The sequence below is a fragment of the Gobius niger genome (assembly GCF_951799975.1).
Source record: "Gobius niger genome assembly, chromosome: 20".
NCBI classification, from domain to species: Eukaryota; Metazoa; Chordata; class Actinopteri; order Gobiiformes; family Gobiidae; genus Gobius; species Gobius niger.
The window spans coordinates 18,895,963-18,911,517 of NC_136871.1; the positions used below are offsets into that span (position 1 = coordinate 18,895,963).

Here is a 15,555-nt window from a genome sequence, read left to right on the forward strand (position 1 = left end):
GGGCTGGACGGAGACAGCGAGGACAAGGCCTTGGACGGAGACGCAGAGGGCGTATGGAGCCCTGACATCGAGCAGAGCTTCCAGGAGGCACTGGCCATCTACCCCCCCTGTGGGCGCCGGAAGATCATCCTTTCTGACGAGGGCAAGATGTATGGTGAGTGGCCACACAAACAAGACAAACACAATTGTATTCAAATGAGCGCCTTATGAAGTGAAGCAATGAACCACAGACTTGTGGTCCATGGAAAACAATAAACTTCACGATGTGCTTTCATCCTTAAATATCTAGTCATTTACATTCGTGTCTGTCTAAGCATTGTTCTGGTTTATGCTATCAGAAATTAGGGATACATTTTCACTCATGGCTAGAGGGCGATATATCGGGCCAATATTTGGGTATTTTACAATTATGGCTATCGGTCAATATCCATCCATCCATCCATCCATTTTCTTCCGCTTTATCCGGGGCCGGGTCGCGGGGGCAGCAGTCTCAGCAGAAATGCCCAGACGTCCCAATCCACACACACCTCCTCCAGCTGTTCTGGGGGGACCCCGAGGCGACACCAGGCCAGCTCGGAGACATAGTCCCACCACCGTGTCCTGGGTCTTCCACGAGGCCTTGTCCCACGGTCAATATCTTGCCACTAAAAGGCTGAACCGACAGTGATAGAGGCTTCCCGTTTTTTTGTGTTAGAAAGAGCTCAGTCAGAGCCCTAAACATCCTAGGCCTCAGAGGAGCTGAGAACACAAGTTTGAGAACCTATATGATATATTTTATGTTGCAAACTTTTCCTTATAATTTCGGAACTATAAAAATCAGAATTGGTTTTATTGTCATTGTCAGTGAACAAGTTCACAAACTGAAATGTTCTTCATAGGAATCATGCAACATTGCCCCAAAGAAAGAGACAGAGATAGAGACTGACCATCGATCTGTGGCCCTCTACAAAATGTGGCCCTCGGTGAAAAAAGTTTGAACACCCCTGGTTTAGAAGCATCATACACGAGATTATTCGAGAATTATCGGCATCAGCCAATCAAAATCCAAAAATCGGCTTTTGGAAAACCCACAACTGCCACAAAAATAAAACTTTAAGCCAGTTTTCAACCTACCACTAATGCAGTTAGAAAATGAAATAAGTGCCAGGCTTTTCCTCACGCAATAACGCCACAAAAAACTGTGTTGCAACAAACTGTTTGGATCTAAGTAATAATGTGTTTTTATGTACAGTACATATAAAATGATGACGGTTTCTGAATAACATACCCTATATGTCTCCATGAGATAAATTAATGTGTGAAAGCAAGTAGGAAATCTAGTTGTATGGAGCATCTTCCTCCATATTGGCACGATTTTTACTGTTCCTGTGGACTTTTTGTGTTGTTTTTTTTATATTGTGCCACTACATGTTTATATTTAACACAAAAAGAACAGTAAATATCCCTAAATATATCACTCAGGCTTCTCTACTTTTCTCCAAATAATAGCGTCGATTAAACAAAGGTCTTTAAGCCTGGCTGCAGGGTTGAAACAGAAAGACTTGTTTTCTTTTGCGCGCCGCTCGCTCTCACATGTCGGGGCTTGTTTTGCGCGGGGCGACCCAGGGGCAGGTTCTTCCACTCGTCCCGCCGTTTCTGAGCAGGTTATGGTCCGTCCCGAGAGCATCGCCACAGCCCCTCATCCCATGATTTACACCTGTCATTTTCTTCACTGTTGTTTTTCTTTCAGGCTTTTTTTTTATCACCTCCTCTCATGCACTTAAGAGTTGCAAAACCAGCTCTGTAACGTGTGTGTGTGTGTGTGTGTGTGTGTGTATTTTTGAAGTGATCTCTCCCCACACCGGTATCGCTGGTCGAGTTTTGCCTGTGGGTGACTTGTTGTCAGAGCGAGTTTCTGAGGAAGTGTAACGTTTCATGGTGGATGGCTGAGGTTAAATTAGCGAAATTAGCCCAGCATGAGCAGAGACAAAAACATGTCGTTCTATTGAAGATTTTAAGCATCCATATGGTGTTGGGGTTGTGCTCTTTCCTGCTGCACGTTCATTAAGGTGCAGGTGTTGAGCTCTTGAGAAACTCCAGATGGACGCACTGGCTTTGTTGGACATCCAAGTGTCGGAAATTGATCACATTTGTTTGTTGTTATCCAAATCTTCTCGTTAGCCAAAGCTATTGTTTAGTAAAAGTTGTGTTTTTTACGGTGGAAATTGCTCGCTAACAACAAACTCTGTGGTTAAGCTTCTTTTTTTTTTTTTCTCCTTCTTCTTACATGTCCTCAACAAACCTCTTCTTTGGGGTTTTGTGAAATTATGTTCTTTTCACCATTGTAACTAAACTCCCTCGAGCGATGCTTTATAAGTCTTTTCTGCCCTCTAATTATTGTCCGTCATGTCTCGAAAAGCTGAAATTTATTCCAGCTTCAGTCAAACCATAAAAAGCATCACTCACAGCCACCAGACTCGAGTGCATGGTTTATGTATATTGCAGCAGGATTAGTGTTTGTAAAATTACTGTTTCCAACTTGACGTCAGATGAAATTCTTTGTGTGTGAATCATGGCTAATGGCATCCTCTCGTTTGTCGCATAGATTTGGATATTCACGGCCTCAAATAGTCAAGTCACTACAAAAGCTTCTGCACTATCATACCATCAACGAGAAAATGTAAACTGGTTTGAAGTCAGAGTGCATTATATTTTATGTTTCATTATTATCGTTATTTCATCGTTATATACTTGAACTTCATTTTCAGTTTATGAATTCTGCAGATTCTCAGTATCCTTTCTCTTCTGTGTGTTGCATCTCATTTAATTGGTGTTAAGCCTGCAGTTCTTGATTAGCCTGGCTAATGGCAGACTGCTGTGTGCGCTCGAGTAATTTCGAACTGCACTGCAGCCTGGGGACCATGGCCGAAATTTTTGCATGGATTTGGGAACCAATCACAGAATGAGGAGGGACGGCAAGACGATGACGCGCTATTCGACATACGGAAGCTTGTTTGTTTACGGATTAAAACAAATAAAAGGTTATTTACGGATCCAACATGACAGCAACAGACATGAGAACATCTGTTGCATCTTTCGATCAAGCTTCAGACACCCTGATGAAGGCGCAAGCCGACACGCGTTGGTGTGCTTTTTAATGTTTCTGGCCCATTAATAAAGCCTTTTAAACTTTTGCAAAATATGAGTGCCTGGACCTGATCTTTCTCTCCACAAGCTTCAGACCGTGTTCTTAATATTTTAACTTGAAAGTTTTATTAATAATAATAATAATAATAATAATGATAATAATAAATAAATGGCTATGGACAATTGTAAACCATACCTCTCCTACTAGAAAATGAATTGGGGGTCCAGGCTAGTTCTTGATGACAATTAAAGGGATATTTCAGGATTTTTGACATAGGGCCTCATTTCCTAGTTATTCAGTGTTGTTGATTTCTGGAGGTACATTTATTTTTTGATTCATGCAGTCCTTATATTTGAAGAGTTTAGTGGCGCTAGGCTAGTGCTAGGCTAGCACATGTCTATGGTAAGAGGTTGCCTGCATTAAAACGATCTGACCCACTTCATAGTGCACCTGAGACAAATCACAACACCAGACTGCCGATATAAATGTCTGTGTCGATAGAATCATTTTTGAAATATAACTGATCTTGCATCACAGGAATTACCGCATTTTGAGGGCCTATTTTCTAGCAGATCACTCCGCCGCTGCGTAGCTTACAACCATGAAGCTGATGCTGCTCAAATATAAGTTCTTTTAAATGTAACATTTTTCTATCGACTATTTATATCAGTAGTCTGGTATTGTGATTTGCCTCAGGTGCTCTGTGCTTGGGTCAGAGTGTTTTTAATGCAGGCTGCTAGTTGCCATAGACATGTGCTAGCCTCGCACTAGCCTAGCACCACTAAACTCTTCAAATATAAGGACTGCATGAATTAAAAAATATTTGAGTTGGAAATATTTTTTTTTATGTTATTTGACAACTACTTTACTCATTAATGTGGCAATGATTTATTTTTTGGTGAATGGGTTCATTGTTAGACCGCAAAATGCGTGGCACTGAGAATACAGGATTAAATTTGAACCACATGAAGCTAAAGTGATGCCTCTCGAGGACTTATTGATCGAGACAATGTACAGACAACATAGTTTTTCATCAAAAACAATACATTTATATTAGGAAATGGTAGATGGTCTCAACTTATATAGCGCTTTCCACCTACATTAGGCACTTAAATCGCTTTACAACAAGGATCCACTCACCCATTCATACTCTCATTTATACACCAATGCACGCAGACACTGGGGGCAATGTGGGTGAAGTGTCTTGCGCAAGGACACAATGACAGTGTGCACTTTCAGGAGGTGGGATTCGAACCCCCGACCTTCCGATCACGAGATGACCCGCTCTACCATCTGCGCCACTGTCGCCCAAGGTGCAGGGTGATATGGCCTAAAACCTCTATCACCATATAAAAAAGAAATATCACGATAACAATATTTTTGACGATATAATTGGCAACGAACAAATTACTTCAAAATCCCAGCCTTACACCTATTGGGGAGATTAATGCAAAGATGTTTCATTCTGTTTTTAGAGCCTACACAGTCAGTGTTTATGCTGCTCTGATGGAGCTCAGCGTAACATAAATTATGTATTTATTATATTATATCCCGATAATTAAATGCGATGCGATATGGCCCAACCCTAGTTTGATATTTGTTTCTCCGCTGAGCGACCAGGTTGTATATTGTGTAATGTAATATTTTTACTCATGTTATTTGACAGGTACTTTGCTTATTAATGTGGCAATGACTTATTTTGGTGAATGGGTTCAGCGTTAGACAGGATATCATTTGAACCACATGAAGCTAAATTGATACCTCTAGTCTCGAGTTTTTTTGTTGTACTACTTTAATTCGTTTTCTGTTGTTGATTTTCTTAGAAGTTTGTCAAAAACGTGTGAACATATGGTATATTTACACTGCCTTTCAGTCATCCCAATTTAGCAAGGCAGTGTTGTGTCCGGGCCCCTCACATTTGTTGCGTGCTATCGGCCCACTACGCACAAATCAGTTCCCGTAGCAACAAGCTGTCGGATGCTTTTTAGAGACCTCTTTTGGAGTGCACTAAACACCCTCTCCACTTACAAGGAGTCATCTGAGGCGCTGCTGGCAGAGCTAAGACATGCCCGAGAAGAAGGCCACTCACAAGGCTATTACCTCAGAGATCTGAAAGCCGCCCTGACGTGATGCTAGGGGAATGTTAACCATTGCGCTCTATGTAATACTGTCTACCTTGCATTCTCAGACTCCCAGCGGCCTCCAGAAGCAGGCTTTCTGCGAGAATACCAAACTCAGCCAGGGATACTCTTCCTCTTGGGTGGGAAGCCTTCACAGTTTTTCCATTACCTTAAGCAGTGTAAATATTAGGTATATTATTTTTCTGCAAGTCTGTCTAGACTTCTCAGTAGCTTTGCCAATGATTAATGTAGCAGGAGGGTGACAAAAAGTTCAAGAGTAAAACACCTGCTCGAAGCCTGTATAAAGAAGTTGTTTGAGAACACACAGTGGATCGGATAAACTGTATTATGCACAATCTAATCTCTGAGCACACATATAAAGTTGAGTACCCTCTTCTAGCTTTCTTGGCCCGTTGGCTCAAAACGGCAAGGCCAGCACAGTATACTCTGTGCATATTCTGCAGCTCTAACTATTTATTGTCTAAATATAGTTTGAGCTATTCCAATTATAGATATTTTTAACTATATATTCTTATGTTTACTTTTTGTAAAAAGGTATGAAGTTAACTTAACATGTTCAGATTTGTTTTGTTCAAATGTTTTGTATGTATTTATTTACAATTATAATGTATGATGTAGTTGTTTCTTTTTTGTTGTTCTTTAGCCTACTCACTGCTGATTGTCCGATGACAATACCAGCAGAGCTCCATAGGTTCTTACAAACCTTTATTTTATAGTGCCCACGAGTGTACTTCCTACATACTACAATTTGTGTAATACTACATTTCCTGTGTTAGTCATAATAACACTGGAGCAGAATGCCATAGATAGCAGCTGGCAGGTTTTCCAACATACTGCAGCTTCTGAGGAAGTTGTAGGATCGATGTATGTTTGAGAAATGCTGACCGTCTTGTTTGGCTTTGGGGCTGTGCTGACTTGTTGCTCACCTACGTTTCTAGCATAGGCAGGTGTGCACACAATCAGCCCTGCGGCTGCCGTTACTCGCTGAGCAAAATAGTGAAAAATGTCAGTGCTAGAGGGAGGCTTATGTCTGTTTGACCTTTGCGAGCCTGTTTTTTAGCAGCAGGGAGAATGTAGGCACAAAATGGGTGATGCGTGCCGAGGTATTGGAGAGGGCTCGAGTGGTATGCATGATGACTGAGCAGGCCTGGTGCTTCCCTGTCAGCTCCCTCACTGAGATGTCAGGAATGTTTTCAGTCATGGCTGAGCAGTATGTTAGCAATTTAGGATTACCTCAATGTTATGAGAAGGGAGGGGGAGAGAATAGGGCCACAGGAGTTTGGGCATGATGGGAGGGGCATAGATACAGGACTGGGAGTAAAAGGCAATCACCTTGTTGCTCACTATCTAAGCGTGGAAGTGGAAAATTCCAGCGGCTGTGCAGTGGAAGGGAAAAGAAAAAGATGGGCGTGTCACGTCAGAGAAGAGATTGAGAATGGCAGCCTGCAGCGATGTGAGTGGGCGGGTAATAGCACTGAAACGAAAAGAACTCAGGACCTTTGAAAAAGTTGCAGCAGCAGGGGCCAAGGCGAGCTTTAACTGTGGTGCATGAGTGTGTGTCTGCACCTGTCACCCCCTGCTGTGTGCACCAGTCACTCAGCAGTCACCTGTCAGGCCACTGCTAATGCCGAGCTCATGGACTTTCTGTTCAGGTTTAGAAAAATGATAAACTGAGAAAACCAGCCCTACTGGATCCTGCACAAAAAGACCTGCTCTAAAAACAGTGCACACAGTTCTCACCAAACCTCTAGTCATTGTGAACATGTAGAGAAGTATTTGACTATTACTAATAACAACAAAATATAATATAAATATAAAGTTATTACACATTCACTGAACAACACCTGAAGCATTATTCCATCCTATGATACAGTTTGCAACATGCTATCAGCTTAGGATACATGGTTAAATGCCAATGATTTTGAGCGGCATTTGGCAGATGAGCGGGATTAGCCTGGTGTCGTTATGGGCCGTCCTGTGTGGAGATGGACAGCAGCAGGTGCTGTCCACTGGGAACAGGGTCACACTGCTGTGTTGTTTGGGTGAAGGTGGCAGTTGTTGGAGACAGTTGTGGCTTTGTGCTTCCTCACAGACTTACTGCATCAGCTGCCCTCTGCCCCGCTTCAGCCCTGCTTCTCCCAGAGCAGAGGAACTGCACACATGCTCTGGCTCTGCTCAGCCCAGGCCAATCAGACTGGCTAGCACAGATGTGACAGGCTCTGAGGAATGTGAGGAATGCGGAGGCGCTGGAGCGGGCGTGTCCACCCTTGGCCTGGGGCAGAGGGGAGGGCTCAGTGCAGTATCACACACAGTTGCGCTGTGCTGGCTAACCACGGCTCGATCGGCTACAGAGGAGCCTGAGAAGGCCTCAAGTACTTTTATGGTAATTGCAGTATCCCGGGCCTTTTGCTGGCCAAGTGCTAAAGAGCGTGTGCAATAAGAAGTCTTAAGTTATGAGTTTTCCTGTCATTATGTGTGTCTGGATGCTGTGAAACCATACTTGACACTAAGCACATTGTGTAAACTGACTCCACGCTCATCATTTGGTCTTAGTTTTTTTTTTTTTTTTAAGTTGAAGCCATTATTTTAATGATATAGTGGTTTAGCCTCTCCCTTTGGCCCAACTTTATGACTGATCCAGTGTGTTGTGCTTTTACACTGGTGGGTCTCCTCCTAGAAAACACATTGACCATAGATATTATCTTTGTGTATGTTGCTGTGCTTTGCTTATAGTGTCGTGCTCGCTGAAGATGTAACAGAAAGACCTAAGAATAGAAGTGTGCACTGTGCACAACCTGTTTGTGCAGAATGTGGAGAGGAGATGTTATGTTATGAAAAGGTGGTTGTGTTTTCTCAGCTCTCTCTGTAATTAGGCAGCATGGCCATGTGAGCAGACAACAGAGATGTGTCAAACAAGCTAAAGGAAACTTTTCAAAATGCATAGCTCCAGAAGATTAAACTATTAAGACAAATCATTAAGTGAACAACATTGTTTCCCTTCGACCCATGACTGTCCTTTGCAGGAATTTCATAGTGAATAGGTTTGCTCTACTTCTGTTATCACCATCATGTGGCTACTTTTTATGTTGCAGGTCGTAATGAATTGATTGCGAGGTACATCAAGTTGAGAACCGGAAAAACGCGGACAAGGAAACAGGTAGAGTTTTTTCTTTGCATAACAAACCTGCATGTTTCTAACAAAAACACAGATGTACACAACTTACAGCTGCTTATCATCTGTATGTGTAAAAATAATGGGCCTCATTCACTACATGTTCTTACGCACACATTTGTTCTTAGGAAGGTTTTTTGAAATCATTCTCCTGCTGGAACCCAACATTCATAGTCATATATATTTGTACATATGAAATCATGTATTCATAAATTCAAGAATGTAAATATAATTATGATGCATTACAGATGCCTTTATTCAGAAATAAGATGGTAATATCACTTGTACGTTTATAAATGGTAAGAAAAGCACCAGTGTATTACTGCTAAAACTTTTGAATGCCGGCATCCACAAATAACATTAAATGTGCTACATTAACGTTCGGCTATTTGATAAAGACGAGCATCAGCCTCGAGGCGACCAGGAGGCATCCAAAACAGATGCCCGAGCCACCTCAGCTGGCTCCTCTCAGCGTGAAGGAGCAGCGACTCTACTCCGAGCTCCTCCGGGGTAACTGAGCTCCTCACCATCAGCCACCTTGTGAAGGAAACTCATTTCAGCCGCTTGTCTTGTCTTATCTTGTCCTTTCGGTCATTACCCAGAACTCATGACCATAGGTGACCATTTTGTGAATCATAGGCCGGAACATAATTATGCTAATGAGTCCTCATACGCACGCGCTTCCAAGTTGGGATTCACCAACCTCAGAACACAGGACCGAAGTATTTTCGCGTCTTAAGAACGTGTCGTGAATCTGGCACAGTTTCCTGACACTGCCTTCGTAAGTACGAATTTTAAACATTTCTTAAGAAGATGTTCATGAATGAGGCCCATTGTTCTGAAGAATAATAGCATGCATTTGCCACAGATAGTCTTCTGTGTCTACTTTTAATAGAATGTGTCAAGTACAAAATGCCTCCCATGTTTTTGATTTGTAATGTTTACAGTTTGAACGTCTGCATGTGTATAATCCGGTAAACTCTCAGATGCATGTATGTCCGTGCATGCATCTGAATGCATGTTGTTTTGTGCTGAAAACTGTTTCACACTCCTTCAGGTGTCTAGTCACATACAGGTGTTAGCGAGGAAGAAAGTTCGTGAATACCAGGCGGGTATAAAGGTAGGTGCTGCTTGTGGCCGACACTGACAGGGCGTCTCTTTCCTCTATGGTTACGGCTTCTCCTTCTTCTCTGTCTCCTGTCCCCTTTTCTCTTGGCTATTCTTCTGTGCAGGTTTCTAGCCACTTGCAGGTTCTCGCCCGAAGAAAATCTCGCGAGATCCAGTCAAAGCTAAAGGTATGCGCTTCACTGCGGCCTCAGCGGGCTTGTTAAGGCTTGGCTTTGCACTAACCATGTCACACATGATCAGTTTATACTATAATGCAAGCTGCTTTGGGCAGGGCAGTGAATGCCAGCTTATCCAAGTGGTGACAATAAACTTTTGCTGTTCTTACACACTTTTAACAAATGCATGCACAGTCTACACTTTTTTATACTACATTAAAAGGTCATTGTGAGATATGCCTGTCACAGACTTCATATGCAGCTTACAAAAGCACATTTTAAAATTTCTGCTTTGTCAGGCACTAGAAAGCTTGTGATGGCAAGCCACAGTATCTGCGTGATGCTTCAGCTCACACCTTTCCTTTTAGCTCTCTGTACTTCTTGCAACCTCATTCCCCTGAACTATCTACTATTTTAGTTCATCTGCGTGTGTCTGTGTACAACTGAAGCTGGGTGCTCATTCATTGTTGATATTTCTTCTTAACTCCTATTTGTCTGTTTTGTTCTACTGTAACCTTCAGTCTGACAATCCTTTTTTGTATTTTCATTGTTATATACATTATGTTTCATATAATCTGCAATCTTCAATTCATACAATCTTATAATCCGCACTAATCTTTAGCCATGTTTTAAGATTGAATCATAAACAAAATTCTATTGCGTGGATTTTAGTGGTGTCGATTACATGCTTATGGCCAAAGTTTAATTCTAACTTTTAAAAAAAAGCTAATCATTACTTAAATGTCATACGTATATATTGTTGCCGTTACATTTATAAACTTGACAGAATGCTCAACATTTTTTATTATTGCTCCATGACTGGAGTATTAATGGTGTTTCTCCTTTTTTAATATAGGCAATGAATTTGGTAAGTGCATTTAACATGTATAATATGCTTCCCTCCTCTTCTTGTTGGCAGCATAAGTGCACTATCCCCTACTATGGCCCTCTGCTGGCATGGCTTCACCGCATCCCTCGCCCCCAAAACACAAAAACGACCATGCTTTGAACTCAGTCCTGCTGCTCGCCTGCATTAAGAAGCATATACCAAACTCACCCTGAGCCAAAGTCTTGCTTGCTTTGCCCAAGGTGTTGATCTTAATCTGGGGTCTCACGGCTGACAGCTATTTTCCTGTTAACAGCAAGACCACTCTTTTATTGGCTGAGGGGCATTTAGGTTTAAATACAATACACAAATACACAGACAGCTGCATTTTTTCTAATGCCATTGAATGTGTCAGAATAATTCATAAAATATAAAATGGTCAACTTTGCATTGCTTAACTTTTCATATTTGCAGAAAAACCCCCAAATGGTGACACCCAAATGCAATATGAATGATGTTTCGCAGAGAAACTGATAAAGCTAAACTACCACTGGTTCAATCTGCTTAATTTTTTCACTGCTATTTTCACTCTATTAACCTAACCCTCCACATACCTGTCCTCTGTTAGTTTACGTATTGTAAATACTGTATTGCCCCATCGTGAGCCAATGTCAGACATTGATTCTTCATATTGCAGGACCAGGCATCTAAAGACAAAGCCTTGCAGAACATGGCTGCACTATCGTCTGCACAGATCGTCTCACCAAGTATAGTGAAAAATCTACCACCACTACCACCCACCCCATACCAATCAGTAAGGATGTTTCTTTAAAAAAATACATATTTATATATCAATGGGACAATGTTTAAGCTGAACCCACAATGGAGTGATAGCATAACCTTTCTTATCCATGTTTTTACCTGATAGTTCTGGCGCGCCCCCATCCCAGGACAGCCTGGCCCTTCTCAGGAGTGAGTAAACCTTTCTTGATCCTTAAAGTCAGGTGGGTAATTCAGTGTCTGTTTAACTGTCCACGTTTCTGCACACCAGGCTGGTTCTAGATCTCCCGGGAAGGAATCCTGGGTTTGGCCGCACCAGCCATGCGTAAGTTCCCCTAGCTCAGAGTGACTGAGACTACAAAGCAGTACTAACTCTTTCTGCACTCATAATGTATCATGTACTGTATGTTTTCTGCACTGATGTAAACCACCAACCCTCAATTTTGCTGCTTCAAAATTTAACTAGTTAAAAGATTATGTTCACAAATTGAGTGAGAATTGCTCAGCATTATTTAAGAGCAATAAGGCAGGTGGACTTACGCCTAGCTGGTGCAGCACATGCTTACACTAACTCGATATAATTGATGTCACACTTCTGTAAAGCACTGATTCTAATCATAGACTTTATGCCACTGTTTTTCAGTATCAAACCTTTTGCACAGCCCCCCTACCCAAGCCTACAAGGCCCTGTACAGTCCTTACAAAGTAAGTGCTGATCAGTAAAACAAGCATGCATAAACACTCTGCACACTTTATTTATGTCTCTCTGTTTATTAGCAGGTTACGAGCCCTTAGCACCTCCCCCTCCCCCCTCTGCCACTGCGGTGCCAGTGTGGCAGGACCGGACCATCGCCTCCTCAAAGCTGCGGATGCTGGAGTACTCAGCTTTTATGGAAGTGCAAAGAGATCCTGACACTGTAAGTCAATGGCCTTTTAGACCCAATACACACCAATATGTTCAATACTTTTAGGTTTTCTTGATACATTTTAGAAGTTTATATTGCAGTACTGAGCCCGACTGTTTTGCCATATGAAAAGCTAAAACGCTCTATTATGCCGCCATCTAGTGGATGCATTTGTTATTGCAACAGTTTCTCAACGCTGACTGACATCATAGTCACCTCCATAACAGTCTCTCCCTATTCTCATTGTTCCTTTCAGTACAGCAAACATCTGTTTGTCCATATTGGACAGACAAACCCCTCCTACAGTGACCCACTGTTAGAAGCTGTGGACATTCGGCAAATCTACGACAAATTTCCTGAAAAGAAGGGCGGGCTCAAAGAACTTTACGAGAAGGGCCCTCAGAATGCCTTTTTCCTCGTCAAATTCTGGGTGGGTGTAATCATTATACTGTTTGATTAAAGAAATGTTCATGTTTATGTTGTCAAGCTTTTGCCCAAGATTGAGCTTAAATGTTTGTACTCTATTCAGGCTGACTTGAATAGCAGTGGCATGCAGGATGGCCCTGGTTCTTTCTACGGTGTCAGCAGCCAGTACAGCAGTAATGAAAGCATGACCATTACTGTTTCCACTAAAGTCTGCTCGTTTGGCAAGCAGGTTGTGGAGAAAGTAGAGGTAAGAGGCGTCGTTGAACTTTTTAGACAACATTTACCTGATTATCCTGGTTGTTTTAGACTCATATTCTTCTGTTATACAGACAGAGTATGCACGAGTGGAAGGAGGAAAGTGTGTTTATAGGATTCATCGATCTCCCATGTGCGAGTACATGATCAACTTTATCCACAAACTCAAACACTTGCCTGAAAAGTACATGATGAACAGTGTTCTTGAAAACTTCACTATTCTTCAGGTAACTTTAAATCAGCTGTAATATACTGCTCTTAACTATCTGGCCAGTATATACTTTATTATATTTATTATACTTACCACTCCTCCCCTTTCAGGTCGTGACAAATCGAGACACACAGGAGACATTGCTCTGTATAGCATTCGTTTTTGAGGTTTCTACAAGTGAACATGGAGCTCAGTATCACGTCTACAGACTTGTCAAAGACTAACATCTGTGGGAGAGTTGCCAGACAAAGCGTGACACAATCCCTCCCCCCTCGCATCAGCCGCTAATGAAGAAGGAGCCGTGAAATCATATCACCATCACATAGACTCAAAAATAAAAATAAAACAACATTGGCCCAATGACAAGCAGTTTTTCCCATTTAACAAAAAACTACGATCACATTCAGTGTTTCCAGTTAGGATTTTAAATGTATTCAATGGAGTTTGAAATGTTTGATCGCAGGAAGTAGCAGAAAGTTTATAGATTTCGAAGGAGCCCAAGCAATCAAAGACATAAGGAATAAGGATGAGTGTGGAGGCGGAAAGCCAGAGCCAAGTTGTTGCTGTAAGTTTGTTATAAAGATTGTGCCCTTTTCTCCAAAGATCATCGGCCACTTTGGATTGCCTTCTTACTACCTCTTATTTTATAAATAAACACAAAGATTTTTATGTCAGAAATAAAATTGGAAACTCTCATATATCGCTTTGGGAGTGCAGAGGGATAACTAATTTTCAATTGTCGCCTGTTTTTAAAGGTTCAGTTACTTTATTTTTTACTGTGTAGAGGGTGTTTTCTGTGTAATGTATAACTCTGATCTGCTTTTCTATGTTTATAACACAATTTCAGAAATTTCAGGTCTGACAAGCATCTGCCTATTACTGACTTTTGACAGTAATATTTGGGGGGTCTTGTACTCTTGCCATCCTGATAAAATGCCAAGACCTTGCAGTTCCTGTGAGGTCATCTGTTTTCTCTGTTTTGAAGACGTGCTTGGCTGCACTTAAGTGATCCACAAAAAGGAGTGATGCAACAGCAGTTTTTATTTTATTTTTTAAGATACGTATGTAGCCTATCTGAAAAAGGATGTGTGTCTAAACTGTGAGCCAGCCAATGCTAAAGGAGTATGTTACATAGGACTCTGGAGTGTGTTTGACCAATGTTACTCCGTGCGGAGGCCATGGTTAAAACAGACAGCAGTAAGTCAGTATTTCTTTTGTTTAAAAAAGAAATTGTACGCTGTGAAGTTGGTTTATTTGCTTCACTTCTCTGTGTAAAATGTAAAGACGTTACACTCATTTTTTTTTTTTTACATATTTAAACCTATTTGTACTGAGACAATAATAATGAAATCAAGTGTTACACGAGAGCTATTGTCTCTGTGCTGTGGAGTATGACCATTGATTGTTATTTATAGGTTTGGAAATTGGAAAGTAGGTGGCAATATGGGGTTTGATGATTTCCATTAGAAATAATGGAGAATTGCAGGTCTCGCAGCCAAGACAGAATTAATGTCTTCCAATGAAGCCTGCTAGTGCTAGGCGCTTTATGCGGTTCACTGGACAACGTTGCTTTTTACAAATCTTAAGGTATTTTATTGTATGGCGTATTTTATATCTTTGTCATATTTCACACACGAGATACAATAACACTCTCTCGCAGATTTTTCCTCAGTTTTCTTTTATACAGACAAACTGCCATTACTGAGATTTTTGTTTGATCATGACATCTTCTGACTTTCAGTGTTCGCCATATGCTTCACTGAAAATAAGGCGTGATTGTGCTGACATTGATAATTAATGAGATATCTAATGTATCCTATTCTGAATGGTGTGGGCGTTTTTGTTTTCTTTTTTTTGTTTGTTTTGGATTAATGTGGTTTTCTATTGTCTTTGTTACCATTGTGCATTGCAATTTTATACTTTGTTATTATCAAAGTAGAGGTTGGACTATGTAATCAATCAAATGTATCTAACAATAAAAGACGCATGGTGCCTTTGGGGCTTTTCCCCCAGACAACTCATCAAATGTGTGAGTTGATTTACTTTTATTGATGTTTTTTGAGGTTGTAGTTGTCATTGCAGTAGAAGCTTAGTGTTATAGTAGTCTACAAGGAGATTGTAAGTAGTCATAGAGTGTGTTTACATGCGCTCGACTAATAAATAACCTGGTTATTAGGCATATCCTGGTTACAACAGTATTGCGGATATGATGCTTACATGTGTCTGAGAACCAGGACACTCATATCCCTGTTTGCATTAGCAACTGCAGTATTCTGGATGGTTAGGTTCCAGTAAGGAGCTAATTACTTTAGCAATGTTGCTAAAGCATGGCTTTTTCTGACATTTCTCTAGCACAGGGACAAGAACTATCCAAGGATGCACTTAAAACATTAGAGGCTTTTCCAAGTGACAGAAACCAAAAAAACAGT

At 41.2% G+C, this 15,555-nt stretch overlaps 1 protein-coding gene across 2 annotated transcripts; it reads left to right on the forward strand.

Moving 5' to 3' along the window:
- Positions 1–20: 20 nt before the first annotated feature.
- Positions 21–15,152, forward strand: tead3b (TEA domain family member 3 b). 2 transcript variants are annotated; one of them, XM_079579053.1, is made up of 13 exons: positions 21–154; positions 8,361–8,425; positions 9,498–9,560; positions 9,673–9,735; positions 11,247–11,363; positions 11,478–11,521; positions 11,601–11,654; positions 11,973–12,034; positions 12,107–12,246; positions 12,491–12,664; positions 12,764–12,907; positions 12,990–13,142; positions 13,237–15,152. In XM_079579053.1, exons 1-13 carry the CDS (start codon positions 148–150, stop codon positions 13,348–13,350), a joined length of 1,200 nt encoding a protein of 399 aa, XP_079435179.1. In that variant the 5' UTR covers positions 21–147; the 3' UTR covers positions 13,351–15,152. The 2 variants fall into 2 exon arrangements, with proteins under 2 accessions (XP_079435179.1, XP_079435180.1); XM_079579054.1 differs by lacking the exons at positions 9,673–9,735; positions 11,601–11,654.
- The last annotated feature ends 403 nt before the right edge of the window (positions 15,153–15,555 follow it).